General features: G+C 46.1%; 1 protein-coding gene across 39 annotated transcripts in view; it reads right to left on the bottom strand.

Moving 5' to 3' along the window:
* The window catches only part of NRXN1 (neurexin 1), an 841,287-nt gene that overhangs the window by 97,718 nt on the left and 726,065 nt on the right, over window positions 1-17,504 (bottom strand). Inside the window, exon 23 of one of the 39 annotated variants that reach the window (XM_064164292.1) lies at window positions 8,346-8,445. The exons of the other annotated variants lie outside the window; for them this stretch is intronic. Coding sequence (XP_064020362.1) covers window positions 8,410-8,445 — 36 coding nt within the window. The 3' untranslated portion in view covers window positions 8,346-8,409. Of the gene's footprint in view, window positions 1-8,345; window positions 8,446-17,504 lie in introns of those variants that run through there. 39 annotated transcript variants of the gene reach the window in all.

Below are 17,504 nucleotides of genomic sequence, written 5' to 3'. Positions count from 1 at the left end.
AACAGCCTAGTATAGGGGAATCCAATGCTTCCCTTGGGAGATAATTCCAGTGTCTAACTGTTCTCATGGGGAAATATTTTCTTCTGGAGTCCAACTGGAATCTCCCCAGGAGTAACTTGTACCCATTACCCTTTGCCTTTTCCATAGGAGTTCTTCTGAAAAGGGAGTCCCCACTGTCCTGGCAGCCACCTTTCAGCACTGGTCCATGGTTCTAAGGTCTCCCTTAAGCCTTTCTTTCTGAAGGCTGAACAAATTCAGCTCCCTCAGACTTTCCTCTATGAACACAGTGGTTGTTTTAGCTAAAAGAAACAAGGTACTGGCATGCTGGACAGTTTGCATTTCCTCAAACCTCAGAGCTACTTTTCAGCACAGCAGGCAGTTAGCTTGCCCTAATTATTGCCAGGGAGGCCCAGATGCTTTTGTCAGCTCTTCAAGCACGGAAAAAGATTACCAGCAGACAAGCCAGCCTTAGGATCAAGGATGGCTCCTAACAGGAGACTTGTAAAAAATCCGCTCATGCTTATGTTCTCTGCTGAACAGAACACATCTAAACCTTATAAATCTGAGATCAAGCCTGATTATTCATATACAGGATTATCTTCCATGCTGAAGAGACAACTAGAAATGCAGGCAATTAAAGAGAGAGGATTGTAGCAAAACCCTTTCTCATGTAATTTGGCAAGACACGAAGCAGTTCGCTGGCCATTCAGCTCATCTGCCTTGCCACAGCTGTGGGAAACAGATGTCAGCTCCAGCACCTTGGGCAGGTTCAACCTCTTGCTGACACCAGCAGCAGAGGAGGCTGGGGCCCAGAGGATGCTGCTGCTCACCTACGGGGTTGCGCTGAGCGAAGTCAAAGCAATTACTCTTCTCCACGTTTCGAAATTGCATGGAGAGGCTCCTCCATTCTCTTGCAAATTGAATTTCACAAGCCTTCAAAGCAATTCGGCTTAAGCTTCAGGAACAGACTCAACAGCAGCTCTTTATCCCGCCGTAGTGGGGGAGGGCAGCGGCTGTTATCACTGATTTCAGCTGCTGATTGAAGCCAGCACAGATCTCCTATCATCATACAAAATACAATTACCTGTGTTCCCCCCCATCATTTTTCCCCCCCATCACAGGAGAGAAGACAAAAGGAAAAAAGAAGAAAAAAAAAAACCCCAAACTTCTTTGCTTGAAAATTAAGACTGCAGCTTAAGGGTAAAAAAGTTTCTTATGCTTCACTACAAGATTAAATCATAGAACCACAGAAACATTCAGGTTGGAAAAGACCCCCAGGATCATCAAGTCCAACTGATAACCCCACTCTACAAGGTACACCCTAAACCATATCTCCAAGCACCACATCCAAATGACCTTTAAACACATCCAGGGTTGGTGACTCAACCACCTCCCTGGTGGGCAGCTCATTTCAATGCCTGAACACTCTTCCTGGGAAAAAAATCTTTCCTAATGTCCAGTCTAAACCTCCCCTGTTGCAGCTTGAGGCCGTCCCCTCAAGTAGTTACCCGTGAGAAGAGACTAGCAGCAGCCTCTCCACAACATCCTTTCAGGTAGCTGTAGACAGCAATGAGGTCTCCCCTCAGCCTCCTCTCCTTCAAACTAACCATCCCCAGCTCCTTCAGTCACTCCTCATAAGATTTATTTTCCACACCACTCCATAAAAATGATAGACTTGATTACCACAGCTTGGGGTTGCAAACCTGACGCCTCTGTGTCAAATACAGCTTTCAACTACAAAGGTCAGTAGAGCTCTCTCCCATGCTCTGCCTCTCCTGATGGCAGATTTTGAACAAGTTGCTTTGACTTCTGCATCTGTTCGAAGTAAGCAGCATGACTCAACCTCACAGACTCATAGGCTGCGTTAGGTTGGAAGGGACCTGCAGAGTTCATCTTGTCCAAACACCCTGAAGTCAGCAGGAACACCTCCCACTAGGATCAGGCTGATCAGAGCAGTGTCCAGCTTGAAGATCTCCAGAGATGAGGCCTCAACCAACTCCTTGGCAAACCTGTCCCAGTATTCCAGTACCCTCATGGTGCAGAACTTGTTCCTAACATCCAACCTAAATCTGCTGTTCTCTAATTTCAAACCGTTGCCTCTCATCCTATCTCTGCAGGCCTTTGTAAACAGTCCCTCTGCAGCCTTCTTGTAAGCCCCCTTCAAGTACCTTCACCTGGATCAGGCTGCTCAGGGTGACATCAAGACTCTATCTTGAATGTCTCCCGGGATAGAGCCTCAACCATAGCCATGTGTAGTCTCTTCCAGTATTTCACCACTCTCACTGTAAAGAACTTCCTCCTGATGTCCAACCTAAATCTTCCCTGCTCCACTTTTAAACCTTTGTCCCTCATCCAGTCACCACAGGCCCTTCTAAACAGTCCCTCCCCAGCCCTTCTGTAGTTCCCTTCAGATTCTGAAATGGATCTCTAAGGTCTTTGTGGAGCCTTCTCTTCTGCAGGCTGAACAGCTCCAATTCTTTCAGCCTGTCTTCACAGGAGAGGTGCTCCAGCTCTCTGGTCACCTTTTGCCATTGTTTTGTTATAAGTATCATGCTATTTTGAACAAGAAACTTTAGAGAATTTGGAAGGAGATTCCTTTTGTTGCCACAAAAGCTCCCTAAATGGTTAGGGCACAACTTCACAGTGGTATGACCACCTTTGATGCCCCAGGGAGTGCCAGCTGCCTTTCACCCACCACTCCAGAAGGGTACAGAGCTCCTCCAAACTCTGTATCACATCTGCAACCCCTGTGCAAGTCTTAGATAACCCAGGCCATCTGATATGGCACTAGACAGTGCAGGCAACTGTCCATAGGACTTCAGGCAGTGTTCAAGTAGCGACAGTATCTGCATCAGAAAATTGGGCAGCAAATACACTGCCTGAAATGACAGGATAGTATTCAGAGAAATGAGTCTTATCCCAATCAAAATCTACTGCTCTTAATTTGTCTGGTTGAAATGAACATTAACTCGGGATGTAAACCTTTGCTCGTTTGCACGTTGCCCCAGCATGCAATACTGGTCCCTCCCTGAGTGCCCTTTGGTGAAGAGGGCTGACTGCAAACCCAGGTGGATTGCTGTCTCTTTGTGCATTGTTCATATGAAACTGTCACCTCAACAGCACCTACTGCACAGCTTTATCTTGATGCTGGTGATGGCAATGTATAAATCCACACAGCATCCTTTGCTTGCTCTTCCAGCCAAAACTTTGTCTTTCTACTCTTTGCTGCTGTCGCCCTTAACTTTTTGTTAACCTCCTCTGTAATGCTTCAGACTTACCACTTGGCTTGCTGCAAATTTCTCTATGAAGAAACAGAGAGGTGAATGTCTTTTCAAAGCACAGGCTGTCTCTGTGGTAGCACATAGAAGCAAAATGTTGTGATTTACATTCTCCACTTGGCTACTGATGCCCTTAACTGAAGCCAATAGAGTTGTCCCACTGCGCCCAAGAATTTGGCTTGATGTGTGCAGCATTCATTAAACAGTTTTGTTTGTTTAGCCAAAGTCAAGGATCTGTTACCCTTTAATTTCTGTCCATTTGTAGTGCCAGGATAATACATATTCCTGATCCAACTCTCAGAGTGTATTAATTTGGAATTACAATAAAATTTTAAGACTTAGCTGTTTGGCTGCTTTCAGTTGTGCTAATTGTTTTATGTCCTTCTTTGAGAAACATTTCCTCTCAAAGAGCCCAAAATGCAGGATCACTGACAAATACTATGAAAGTTGCCAACAGAGCTCAGGGAATTTGCCAGAGAAGTTCATCCTAGCCAATTCATGAGTTACAATTTCCTCCTGGTCAACAGAATCTGCAAGTTCTTCTGTGCACTATCTGCATGTTGTCCAGTGTGAATTCACAGGTTCACAGGTTGCATTGGGTTGCAGGCACCCTCAAAGATCATCTTGTGCAATCCCCCTACAGCCAGCTGGAACACCTAAATCAGGCTGCCCATTCTGAATATGTCTGCTGCTGAATGTCTCCAGGGAGGGGGCATCTATGACCTCTCTGAGCAACCTGTTCCAGTATCTCACCACCCTCACTGGAAAGAATTCCTGATGTCCAGTTTAAATCTGCTCTCCTCAACCTTCAATCCATTCCCTCTCATCCTACCATTACAGGTCCTTGTGAAAAAGTCCCTTTGCAGCTTTCTTGCAAGCTCCTTTCAGGTACTGGAAGGCTGCTCTATGTAGCCTTCTTTTTTCTAGGCTGAAAAACCCCAACTCTCTCAGCCTGTCCTCCTAGGGGAGGTGCTGCAGCCCTCACCAGAAAAATCTCTAAGTCTTACTCATCATCAATAGATTTTGTAACATTTTGCTTTCTCACTACAGAAGGAAAATGCAGCATCTGCAAATAATTCTCCAGAAAACAGCATGCACAAAACTCAGTCATGGATTGAAATGCGAGCAGGAAACAAAACCACAGTATCATCAAGGTTGGAAGAGACCTCACAGATCATCAAGTCCAACCCTTTACCACAGAGCTCAAGGCTAGACCATGGCACCAAGTGCCACATCCAATCTTGCCTTGAACAGCCCCAGGGACGGCGACTCCACCACCTCCCCGGGCAGCCCATTCCAGTGGCCAATGACTCTCTCAGTGAAGAACTTTCTCCTCACCTCCAGCCTAAATCTCCCCTGGCGCAGCCTGAGGCTGTGTCCTCTCGTTCTGGTGCTGGCCACCTGAGAGAAGAGAGCAACCTCCTCCTGGCCACAACCACCCCTCAGGTAGCTGTAGACAGCAATAAGGTCACCCCTGAGCCTCCTCTTCTCCAGGCTAACCAATCCCAGCTCCCTCAGCCTCTCCTCGTAGGGCTGTGCTCAAGGCCTCTCACCAGCCTTGTCGCCCTTCTCTGGACACGCTCAAGCATCTCAATGTCCCTCCTAAACTGGGGGGCCCAGAACTGAACACAGTACTCAAGGTGTGGTCTAACCAGTGCAGAGTGAAAACAAAATGAAACAGCAAAAGCAAACAACAAAAAAACCCATGACCCAACAAAAAAACAAAAACAAACAAAAAAACCCCAACAAAAATAACTGCAACAAAACAAAACAGAAACAAAGAAAAAAAAAAAACAAACCAAACACCCCCAAAACCATAAAGAGAAAGCAGCAGCCAGAGTGTGTCATGAAAAATGGCCATACCAGGTCAGTTCAAATTTTCACCTAGCCTGGTATCCCTTCCTGACAATGGTTAATAGTGGCTGCTATGGGAAGAGCATTGGAATGTGACAAGCAGAAGCTAATACCTTCCTGGAATACCCTCCCAGCCTTCAGCAATTCCCAGCTCAAGCTTCTTCTTAGCCGACAAATCCAAGACTTCTCGTACATCCCTGACACAGAGGGATAAACTTTCCAGCAGACATATTGTGTGCTTTGATGTCGAGAGGTCTGGAGTAACTGCTGATGAATAAAAACAGCATGAAAGAGATGTGTAGGCAATGCATTAGGCTCTGCTGCTCACTGCTATCAGAAACAGGAGTATCTACCCTGCTTACAATAGCAGTACCTAAAGTGGCTACCACTATTTAAAGGAGGCCTGCAGGAAAGATAAGGAGGGATTTATTATCAGGCAATGCAGTGACAGGATGAGGGGCAACAGTTTGGAACTGGAAGAGAGTAGATTTAAATCAGGTATTAGGAAGAAAGTCTTTTCTGTCAGGGTGGTAAGGCAGTGGAATGAGGTGCTAGAAGAAAATGTAGGTGCCCCATCTCTGGAAGTGTTCATTGCCAGGTTGGATGGTGCTCTGGGGAACGTGGTCTAGTGGAAGGTGTCCCTGTCCTTGGCAGAGAGGTTGGAACTGAATGACCTGTAAGGTCCAACTCAAACCACTCTATGAATCTACGATTTTAGGATACTCCATGAGCTTGACTAGCATCCCCTTCAGCAGGGCTATTTTCCTCACCACTGTAAGCATCCTGTAATTAAGAGGTAGTGAAGTCTGCCACTTTACTCTGCACTGGTGAGACCTCACCTGGAGTGCTGCATTCAGACCTCAATACAGGAAGGACATGGACCTGATAAAGTGAGTCCAGAGGAAGGCTGTGAAAATGATCAGGAGGTAGGACAACCTCTGCAAGAAGACAGGCTGAGGGAGCTGGTGTTCTTCAGCCTGAAGAAGAGAACGCTTTGGGGAGACCTAATATCAGCCTTCCAGTACCTAAGGGGCCTGCAAGAAAGATGCAGAGAGACTGTTTACAGAGGCCTGCAGTGACAGGACAAGGGATGATGGCTTCAAAGTAGAGAAGAGCAGATTTAGACTGCATGTTAGGAACAAGTTCTGCACCATGAGAGCAGTGGAACACTGGAATAGGTTGCCCAGGGAGGTAGCTGAGGCCCCATGACTGGACATATTCAAGGCAAGGCTTGATAGAGCAACCTGATCTAGTTGAGGATGCCCCTGCTGACTGCAGAGGGGCTCAGACTAGATGACCTGTGGAGGTCCCTTCCAACCCAAGCCATTGCTGTGATTCAGTGATGCTTGTTAGGCCATCTAATTCAGTTCATTTCATCATCCACCTAGGACTAAAGAGGCAAACCCTCAAAGCACCTCCTCTGACGCTGAATGTCAAGTTAAAATCACCCCGTGTTGCTTCTTAAATGTTGGTGAAACTTCCACCTACCAAGAGACTACCAAGTTACTCACTGTTCACCAGTATCATTTTAATGAAAGAAAGTGGAATTGCCATATGGTGGAATTGTCAGATGGTAGAATTGTCATGTCAGACATCTGTTAACTCCCTCTGCTGCTGCTTTGAGTTCCCCCTCCCCCCCCATATTTTCTTGTACTTAACAAAGAAAAATTTAAAAAAACTGAACCCAAAACACACAGAGAAAAGATCCCCCAAAATTAAAACAGAAGCAGGTCTGATTTTCTTTTCCTTAAATTTTCTTTTTCTTATGTTGCTGATAAAAACAGGAATAAAAGTATTTTGGGTCATCCCACATGATTTTTCCATCAACCAACCACATTCTGTCCCTTCTTCTCCCACTACTTGTGCTTGTGTTTTTAACCAGGAGTGCTTGATGTGGCTCTGGGCAAGCTGATCTAGTTGAGGATGTCCCTGCTGCCTGTAGGGGGTGGTTGGACTAGATGACCTTTGGAGGTCCTTTCTAGCCCAGAGCATTCTGTGATAGTATTTCATGAAGAAAATGCTACAACTGCCTTTGGCTCTCGTCTAATTCCAACAGGGCTGTTTGCAGTACTTCAGTACTTCTTACACCGTTCCTCCACCTGGTGATTCAACTTATCAGTATCTACCTCAGAGAGAGGAAATGATGTCAGTGACATCACTGGGGGTGTGGAACCCCTCTACTATGAGGACTGGATGAAGGACCTGAGACTGTTGAGCCTGGAGGAAGAAGGCTCTGGGGAGACCTAACAACAGCCTTCCAGTAGCTGAAATGGGCTACAAGAAGGCTGCAGAGGGACTGTTTCCAAAGAACTGCAGTGACAGGATGAGGGACAATGGTTGGAAATGAAAGAAGAGAAGATTTATATTGGATGTTAGGAACAAGCTCTGCACCCTGAGTGTGGTGGAACACTGCAACAGGCTGCCCAAGGAGGTAGTCGAGGCCCTCCCATCTTTGGAGAGGTCAGGCTCAACAAGGCTCTGAGCAATATGGATGTCCCTGTTGACTGCAGTGAGGTTGGGCTAAATGAGCATTAGAGATCCCTTCCAACCCAACCCATTCTATGATTCTTCATAGAATCAACCAGGTTAGAAGAGACCTCCAAAGATCATCCAGTCCAACCTAGCACCCAGCCCTGTCCAATTAACTAGACCATGGCACCAAGTACCTCATCCAGGCTTTTCTTCAACACCTCCAGAGACAGTGACCCCACCACCAACCTGGGCAGCCCATTCTAATGGCAAATCACTCTCTCTGTGAAGAACTTCCTCCTAAAACTCCCTCCTTTTCTATGGCTATCAGGGAAATAACTGTGTTTGTAGTATCCTGATAGCACCTGGACACCACCACAAAAGTGTATCAAAAAGAATAGTTATGTTTATACACTCAAACACATAGGGAAATTTTTGGGAGGTATCACTGCTACCCTCTACTGTGGCATGATACAGGAAGGTATTGATAATGCTTCAGTATGGATTAAATCAGTTAATTAGCAAGTCCACTACATCTAGCTAAATGTATTCAGACTGTTGTATTTCATACCTCTGGGAGCCTGGAATTAAACAACTAAGTCTTAGAATTAATGTAAGGAATTACCAGCTTTGCTGAGCACAGTCAATCGAGATTGATCTCCCCAAAGCATTTGGTAAAGCTCCCAGATGCTTTATTTGAGGGCATTTGTGGCCTGATGAAACGTGCAGGCTGCACCTACATTCCTTTTCCCAAAATATGACCAGAATCAGAGAGAAGTGGCAATATTCTCTTCGGGCTCTCTACTTCCTAAAGCCAGTGTGGCTGTGAAAGGCAGAAGAGAATCTGCATAGGAAGGGACAAGCAAATGATCAGTTCTTGAAGCTCTTAGTCAGTGGAGTCACCTATGGCTCCACGGACATCAGAATCCCACTCTTGTTGCTTCCAGTGTTATCGCAGCAGCTACTCAGCACAGATATACTAATAATGCTCTGCTTTAAAAACCTGAAAATAGCACAAAAGTGTCATTTCAGTGATGGCTAAGGCCATTTATTCTGACCTCATCCTCTTTTTAAAGCAGGAGGATGTCAGAAAAGCCATGTTCTCTATATTTAGTGTTATGCTGCGGGCTGAGCCAAACCTCCTGCAAGCTGATGGGCACTCCCAACCTCTCCAGTCCTCCTTCTCCACAGAATCTACCCACGAGATGCCAAACGTTTACTACAGGGCTAGATTAAAAGATGCAGCAAAATAATAGTGTGCATTTTACTTCCAAATGTTTTGTTCCCCAGGCGAGCCTTGTTTCTTCCTGGATCTGAGGATATGTCAGCACCACTCAGTTTCTTCACATGGGCTTCCTCCCATGCAATTTCTGATCTTTCTAGGATTACTACTCATTACTCTGCTATATCTTCTCCTAAACACCTCAATTGGAGTACTCCAGCTGTGGGGCCACCAACACAAAAGAGACATGGAGCTGGTGGGGAAGAGGAGTACCACAAAGATGATCAGAGGGCTGGATAAGCTCTGCTATGAAGACAGACTGAGAGAGTTGAGGCTGTTTAGCCTGGAAAAGAGAAAGCTTCAGGGAGACCTTAGAGAAGACAGGATGGGGAAGGACTGTTTAGAAGGGCCTGGAGTGACAGGATGAAGGGCAGTGGTTTGAAACCAGAGCAGGGTAGATTTAGGTTGAACATCAGGAGGAAGTTCTGTGTGAGAAAGGTGAGATACTGGAACAGCTTGCCCAGGGACGTGGTTGAAGTCCCATCCCTGGAGACACTCAAGGTCAGCCTTGATGCGTCCCTGGGCATCCTGTTCTAGTTGGAAGTATCCCTGCTGAGTGCAGGAGGGTTGGAAAAGATGACCTTTGAGAGTCCCTTCTAACTGCAATACAACCTGTGAATCTGTGAAAGTATTGCAGCTGTGGTCTGCTGGGAGTTCTGCCACTGCAGCTTTGGGTTCCCACCACTGAGAGAGGAGCACCACAACCTAAGTCAGCCTCTTTCCCTCAGCTTTAAGGAACTATACACAAAAGTACAGAAATAGAGGCATTTTTTGGTGCTTTCTGAAAGGAAATGGCTTGGTGGGAGACAAGTATATACTTCAGGCACAGAAATTCACCAAAGGAAACACTGAAGGAGACCTTCAGGCTTCCCACAGCTCCAGTGAATGATAAGGTGACTGAACAACTATCACTTACTATTTACAGGAGACAGCAGGTCTCAGACACAATGCAAGGATTTTATCCTATCAGTAGTGACTGTAACACCTCAGCCTTTCCATCCATCCCAGAAGCAGAGGAGTGTGTAACAGCTGCATGACTGTGTGGTTCAGGGTCACCAACTCTGCAGTGGTGTCTTGTTCTACCTGGGTGAAGCAAGCCCACTTCTGACGGGGGGCATGCAGGCACAGAGTACAAGACAGAATGAAGCACTGCTTCACAGGAGAGGACAGTTACACAGAGTCACAGAAGGGTAGGGGTTGGGAGCAATCTCAAAAGATCATCCAAGCCCTCTGCCAGAGCAAGATCATCTAGGGAAGGACACGCAGGAATGCATTTAGGTGAGTTTCGAAAGTCTCCAGAGAAAGAGACTCCACATCTTTGGGCAGCCTGTTCCAGGGCTCCAGCACTCTCACAGGGAAAATATTTCTTCTTATGTCTACGTGGAGCCTCCTCTGCTCCACCTTGCACCCATTGCCCCTTGTCCTATCATTGGACATCACTGAGCAGAGCCTGGCTCTGTCCTCCTGACGCTGCATTTCACATCTTTACAAACATGAATGAGATCACCCTTCAAACTCCTCTGCTCCCAGCTGAAGAGCCCCAGCTCTCTCAGCCTTTCCTCAGTAGGGAGATGTTCCACTGCCTTCAGCATCTTTGTGGCTCTTTGCTGGACTCAGGACATCAGGAGGAAGTTCAGCACAATGAGAGTGGTGAAATAGTTAAATGGGTTGGCCAGGGATGTCGTTGAGGCCCCATCTCTGGAAATATTCAGGATCAGCTTCCATGCGGTCCCTGGAAGCCTTATCTAGTTTGAGGTGTCCCTGTTGAGTGCAGGGTAGTTGGACAAGATGCCTTTGAGGCATTCAATGTGAACCTGTCAATCTGTGAAGTATCATTGCTGATCAGGTACAGGCATTTTTCTGCCTGTAGTTTCCCAAGCAACTGGTTAGGATTTGCTTTTGTCTGCCACAAACTCCTTGGCTGAACCCTCCCTCCCTAACCAATTCTAACAATCCACAAAGAGCAAGTCTTGTCCTCCAAACTTGATGCAACATTCTCATTTCAGAGGTGAAGTTCTCTGCAGAACACAAAGCTGATGACAACTGCTGTTATGTAGGAGTTTGGTAGCAAGGCCACCTGCACAAAACCAAGTATTCTTTAAGTAGCTAGCTTACACATTAAGAACACTCAGTTGTAGCAGCTCCACATAACAACTGCCTTAGGAGAAGATTTTCAAAAGCAGAGATGTAATGCAGAAACAGTAATGAGTTTGAGACAGCTTTGAAAACCTCTCCTTAAGCACACATTCACTCAGGGCTTGTATTTAATCCTTGCTTTTTAAACACAAAACGGGAAAAGAGGGCTCTGGAATACTCAACAGAAGACCACAATAGAATTTGCTTTGTCAGAGAACTTACTGGCCTTGAGATATTTTTGCCATTTGACTGAACTGGTCAAGGGATTCAAGTGTATATTTGGAAGGAGAGATAGCCATACAACTGCCCTTAATGTCATCCAGTCCAACCATTCTTTAACTCTACCAAGGTTGGTGCTAAACCACATCCCTCAGCACCACATCTCTGCATCTTTGAAATGCCCTCAGGGATGGAGATTCAGCCACCTCCCTGGGGAGCCTTTTCCAGTGCTCAGGATCCCCTTCCATGAAGAATTTTCTCGTAATGTCCAACCTAAACCTCCTCCGGTATAACTTGAGGCCATTTCCTCTTGCCCTATCACTTTATTACGGGTCAAACCCAACCTGGCTTCAACCTCACTTCAGGAAGCTGTAGAGAGCAATGAGGTCTGCCCTCAGCCTCCTCTTCTCCAGACTAAACAACCCCAGCTCCCTCAGCAGCTCCTCACCAGCCCTGTTCTCAAGACCCTTTGCCAGCTTCATTGCCATTCTCTGGACATGCTCCAACACCTCAATGCCTTTCTTGTAGCGAGTGCCATGAAACTGAAGCAAGTCCTCAAGTTGTGGCCTTGCCAGTGCTGAGTAGAAGGGGAGAACCACTTTCTGGTGCTGCTTGTCATATCTGAAACCAATAAACCAGTGAATCACCCAGCAGGCACATGTGCTTTTCTAAAGCCACCTTCTTTATACATCTTCAGTACTCCAGATGAAAAGCCAACATCCACTACATGAATACTTTGCAGGAGAAGGAGAAAGTCAGATGTGGTCAGACAGCAATTATCTGACACTGGCACAGGCTGCCCAAGAAGGCTGTGGATGCTCCCTCCCTGGAGGTGTTCCAAGGCCAGGATGGATGAGGCTTTGAGCAACCTGGTCTAGTGGAAGGTGTCCCTGACAATGCCAGGTTGGAACTAGATGATCTTTAATGTCTCTTCCAACCTAAGCCATTCTATGAATGTATGCAACTGAGTATTCCCTGTGTCCTATTTCAATTTTTCAGAGATCTCAGTAGAGTGTCAGTACAAACAAGCAATTGTTTTTCAAAATCATTAATTGAATTATCAAAAATCACCAGCAGAAACTAAAAATGCATAACATGACATTTTAAACAACAACAAGGTGAAAACAAGGGCCTGGCTTTCATGGACAGAGTTATTTTTTTCCATCTATCTGTAATGAAAATGTGAGGATAGAATGGTAGCGGTTGGAAGGGACCTCAGGAGACCACCTAATTAAACCCCCCTGATAAAGCAGGACCACCTAGTTCAGGTTGCTCAGGAACATCTCCAGGCAGCTTGTGAAAGTCTCTGGAGAAGGAGACTCCACAACCTCTCTGGGCAGCCTGCTCCAGGGCTCCAGCACCCTCACAGTCGAGAAGTTTCTTTCCTTATGTTTAGGTGAAACCTCCTGGGTTCCAGTTTGTGTCCCTTGCTCCTTGTTTGATCACCAGACACCAGTGAAAAAAAAATGGTGCCGTCTTCTTGACCCACCCACCTCTAAGGCATTTGTAAACCCTGATCAGATCTCCCCTCAGCCTTCTCTTCTCTAGCCTAAACTGCTCTAGGTCTTTCAGCTTTTCCTCATCAGACAGATGTTCCCATCACTTAATTATCCTCACAGCTCTCTGCTGGACTCTCTCCAGTATTTCCCTGTGCAACCCACCTCAATGCCTCACCACCCCTACTGCAGAGAGTTTCTTCCATGCTTCCAACATCACTCTTTCCATAGAGAACACCTCTGTCCTTTCCAAATGCTAGTTTTCATTTGGCAGTTGAAGATGCTGAGCCACGTCCCTTTTTGTACCTGCTACAATGAAGACCTCCTAAATCCAGGGCTTCCCTACACATATCCTTCACCTGTGGTACACCCTCCAAAGCTACTGACCGAATTTCAGCTCATCAGTTGAAGATGAAGTCAATCTCATTCTGCCAGACCAAAAAATCAGTGCCTATTGTTAGGAAACATGCAATCATCTCACAGTGGATTGCGATTGCTGGTTAAGTGGCTCTGTGTTATTGATAAGAGCGCACTCTGATGAGAACAAAGAGGACTGCCAGAACCCTTTATGAAGAATAAAAAGGGGAGAAAAGAGGGGAAAAAAACCCCAACCCCACAACTGTTCCGCACAGAACCTACAGGAACATTTCCCAAGGCATCAGACTGCTTCCTGGATGGGCTGCCACAATCAGCCATAGAAAGAGAGCAGATTACTCCTGATTTACTATCACTTATGATTTCCAGTTAATACACAGCCGTGCTAAGGAGATACTGAAGACCTGATTCTGCTATTTCAGTTCAAGCAAGTCCATCCTCCAAGTCCTTTTGAAGCCTTTCTGTGTCTGCCAACTCTTGTGATTTTTATTGCAAGCCTGGCAGTAGTTGGTGTTCTGCTAGACATGCCTGGCTGGATGGTCACACTCAGAGTGGTGGTCAAGGGCTCAATGTCCAAATGGAGACCAGTGATAAGTGGCATCCTTTGGGGGTCAGTAGTGGGACCAGCGCTGTTTAACATCTTTGTCAGCGAGGCACTCTCAGCAAGTCTGTGGGTGACACCAAGCTGTGTGATCTGGTTGACACTCTGGAGGGAAGTGATCCATCCAGAGGGACTTGGACGGGCTGGAGAAGTGCGCCCAAAGCAGCCTCATGAAGTCCAACAAGGCCAAGTGCAAGGTCTTGCATCAGAGTCAAGGCAATCCCAAGCACAAATTCAAGTTGGGTGAGGAGCAGCTCAGAGCAGTCTGGAGGAGAAGGACTTGGGGGTGGCAGCTGATGACAAACTCATCATGAGCATAATTTCCATCCTCCTCCCATCCACCACGTGGAGAGCAAAGGACCTCTCCCTCAATCCTCGGCTCTCATATCAGTGGCCACAGATTCCCCCAAAGTAGAGAAAACATCTCATCAACCACCCAGCTGGCAGCAATTTGGGACCAACTACCCAAAGGGGACAAAATGGGCAGCCCAGTCCTGAAATTCCCTACTCTGCCATCTGCCATAAGCTACGCAGGCTCCTACAGCAGAGAGGGAGCTTGGGGGCTGCTACCTGAAGAGCCTGCACAAAAAAGCAGGCAGTTAAACCATTCCTCCCACAAAGCCTCCAAATCCACACATTGTTTGTTAACACTGAAACAATACAATGCTTGCTTTATTTCCCCTCTCCTAGTTTCCCTTTGCCCCCCTCCTTTTTCTTCCTTAGCTGATACCTTTTGTTTATTCTGTAAGTTGTTTGAGGCAGGGGCTGTCACTTCCTATGTGTTCAGGCAGCACCTTGCATGAAGGCTTGTCAGCTCCAGATGCCATTATAATCAAAAGTGGGGGTGGGATTTTTAAGGTGCTAAGAAAATGAGGCATTCACCTGCCTTTGACATTCAATAGGCTTTGAGTACCTTTCTCCTCTTCCAGAAATCTACAAGTGTGATAATTAAGATGTCTGTCAGCACCAAAACAGCCATTGTTAAAACACAACACAGCCTCCAAGTAAGGCAAACCTTCATTTAAAGCAGAATCACCAACAAAAAAAATCATTTTCTTCTTTTCTGTGCAAAAGCACATTTGTCAAAAAGCATGCACGACAGCATTCCATGTATTTTCTGGAAGCATCATGTCTCTCTCGGATCTTGGCCTTTCAGTGCCTGAAGGGGGCTAAAAGAAGGGTGGAGAGAGACTGCTTCCAAAGGCCTGCGCTGATAGGATGAGGAGCAACGACTTCAAAGTAGAGAAGAGCAGATTTAGATTGCATGTTAGGAACAAATTCTGCACCATGATGGTGTAACAGATTGCCCAGGGAGGTAGCTGAGGCCCCATCCCTGGACATATTCAAGGTAAGGCTCGGTAGAGCAACCTGATCTAGTTGAGGATGCCCCTGCTGACTGCAGAGAGGTTAGATAAGATGACCTTTGAAGGCCCCTTCCAAGCCAAACCATTCTATGATCTGTTGTATTAATTAGCTATCTGCTGAGAAGCACACACTCCCAACATGAACACTGTAGTTTTGGGTTGGTTGGGTTTTGTTTGTTTCTTTTCTTATAAAGACCATTTCCTATAAATAGAGATTTAAATGATCTTTAAATATTGTAATCTTTAATTGAATTCAATACCTCTGCAAATGGAGCAAACAATCTCTGACTGATGAGATCATTTGCTTCTATTCTATTTCAGACATTCACTGGTTTGCTCTAATGTAAGGCTTGAGGTTTTTTCTTTCTTTCATTAGCAATTGCTGTTCAGCAGCATATTTTCTTCAGTCACCTAATTAATGCTGGAAAGGTAACTTCTCTTCTTGTGCATGACAGCGTGTCAATGGAGCTGACACTTGCAGAGCTTAGAGATAAATAAATTATTGGGCTTTAAAGGACAAAAAGGAAAGGGAATGCAGAAATTAAAGGCAGATTTCCCACAAAAGAGTCAGGGCCTTTAGGACATCAAGACAGAAAGTGATTACTCAGCACCCTGCAGGATAGTCCCAGGGGTCACTAGCATCGAAATTATTACATGCAGGTAGAGTAAGAAAGCAGGTAGTAATGGTGTGCTAGTTTGAAGCAAGCTAGAATGTTTTGGTAAAAGAACTAGATAACGGGCAGTGAAATGAAAACAATTGATGTCAACTTCTCTCACAGTCTCGCTGAGAGCTCTGGGAAGAAGAAAGACTTTTTCTCCATTTTGTCTCTCTCTCTTGCTTTTGCCTTAGACCTGGTCACATCTCATTAACCCTGCTCCTACTAACCTTGCTCCCTAACCTCTTGGCTGCACCTCTCTTCTTCCTGAGAACTGGGGTAAGGTTGAGAGGGGCCGAGGGAGGTGTTGGGGTGGTTTGAGAGCCCCTCCTGGGGACTCAGGTTTCTGGGAGGGGAGTTGTTGTGCTTTTGTATTGTTTATCCTTTGTATATTTCTGTATATAATTGTATATAACTGTATATATTGTAAATAGCTGCTTGCAAATTCTGCTAGCTGTAAATAAATTGCTTCATCTATATTCCCAGGGTTCCTTCTGAGTTAGCTGGGGCAAATACAAAGTGTGGGAGGGGCGGGGTAACCCCCAAACCATCACAAATGGAAGGAGTTAGATGGTGTCCTCGAATTGATTTAGTAGCTTCCTAGGTATTGGGTGTTGTGTTCAGTTCTGAGCCTCTCGCTACAAAAGGGACATTGAGGGGCTGGAGTGTGTCCAGAGAAGGGCAATGAGGCTGGTGAAAGTCCTGGAGCACCTGGCCTGTGAAGAGGGGCTGAGGGAGCTAGAGGTGTTCAGTCTGGAGAAGAAGAGGCTGAAGGGAGACCTTGTCGCTCTGTACAGCTACCTAAAGAGAGACTGGAGTGAGGAGGGTCTGGCCTCTTCTCCTTGGTGTAAAGCAACAGCATCAGAGGAAATGGTTTCAAGCTGCACCGTGGGAGGTTCAGGCTGGATGTTAGGGAATATTTCTTTGCAGAGAGGGTTCTCAAACATTGCAATGCTCTGCCCATAGCAGTGTCAGAGTCACTGGCCTGGGGGTGTCCAAGCAGCCTGTGGACCTGGCACTTTTGACATGGTTTAGTAGTGACCCTTCAGTACTGGGTCACAGGTTGGACTGGATGATGGCAGGACATCAAAGAGCTCATGATATTTTGGTGCAACCACTTCAGCAGGAGGGTATAGAGGAATGGCACTGTAGCACTGAGGTCACTTTGCTCCAGTAGCACTGAAGTGCTCAAAAGAAAAATGGTGTAGGTGCTCTGATAAAGTCAGTAAAGAGCATACTTGGCTTCAGGCACCATGGTCTAGAAACAGAAACTCTCTGGAAGATCTCCTGCAGTCCCCTTCTCTGCAAACTTTCAAACCCCATCTAGTCTTGTTCCTGTGCAACCTGCTCTAGGCAAACCTGCTTTAGCAGCCAGGTTGGACTGGATGATCTCTGGAGGGCCCTTCCAACCCCAACATTCTGTGATCCTGTGATCATTTTGCCAAATTATAGTTATTCTCTCTTGAGAAAAAAAATATCACACCTCACCAGAGCTGTTAGTTTAAGAAACATTCTTTGCCCAATATGCCATGGGAACATCTAAAAAAGGAAAACCTTGCAGTGAATAACCACACAAACAAGTCTGTAAATCATACTGGGGATATTTCTGCATCTGAGGCCAACCAGCACAGTAACTATACCAGTAAACTCTATTAACCACAGACCAAGCCATGTGGTAACTGGGAATGGTCCCTGCGACCTTCTTGCTCCAAGCTTGTGCCTGAGTTAACTGAGAGAGTGGTAGAGGCTGAAAGCATGCTGGGAACTGTTGGGA

This window comes from Pogoniulus pusillus, chromosome 25, assembly GCF_015220805.1.
Source record: "Pogoniulus pusillus isolate bPogPus1 chromosome 25, bPogPus1.pri, whole genome shotgun sequence".
Classification (NCBI taxonomy): Eukaryota; Metazoa; Chordata; class Aves; order Piciformes; family Lybiidae; genus Pogoniulus; species Pogoniulus pusillus.
This window is presented reverse-complemented; position numbering and strand designations above follow the sequence as displayed.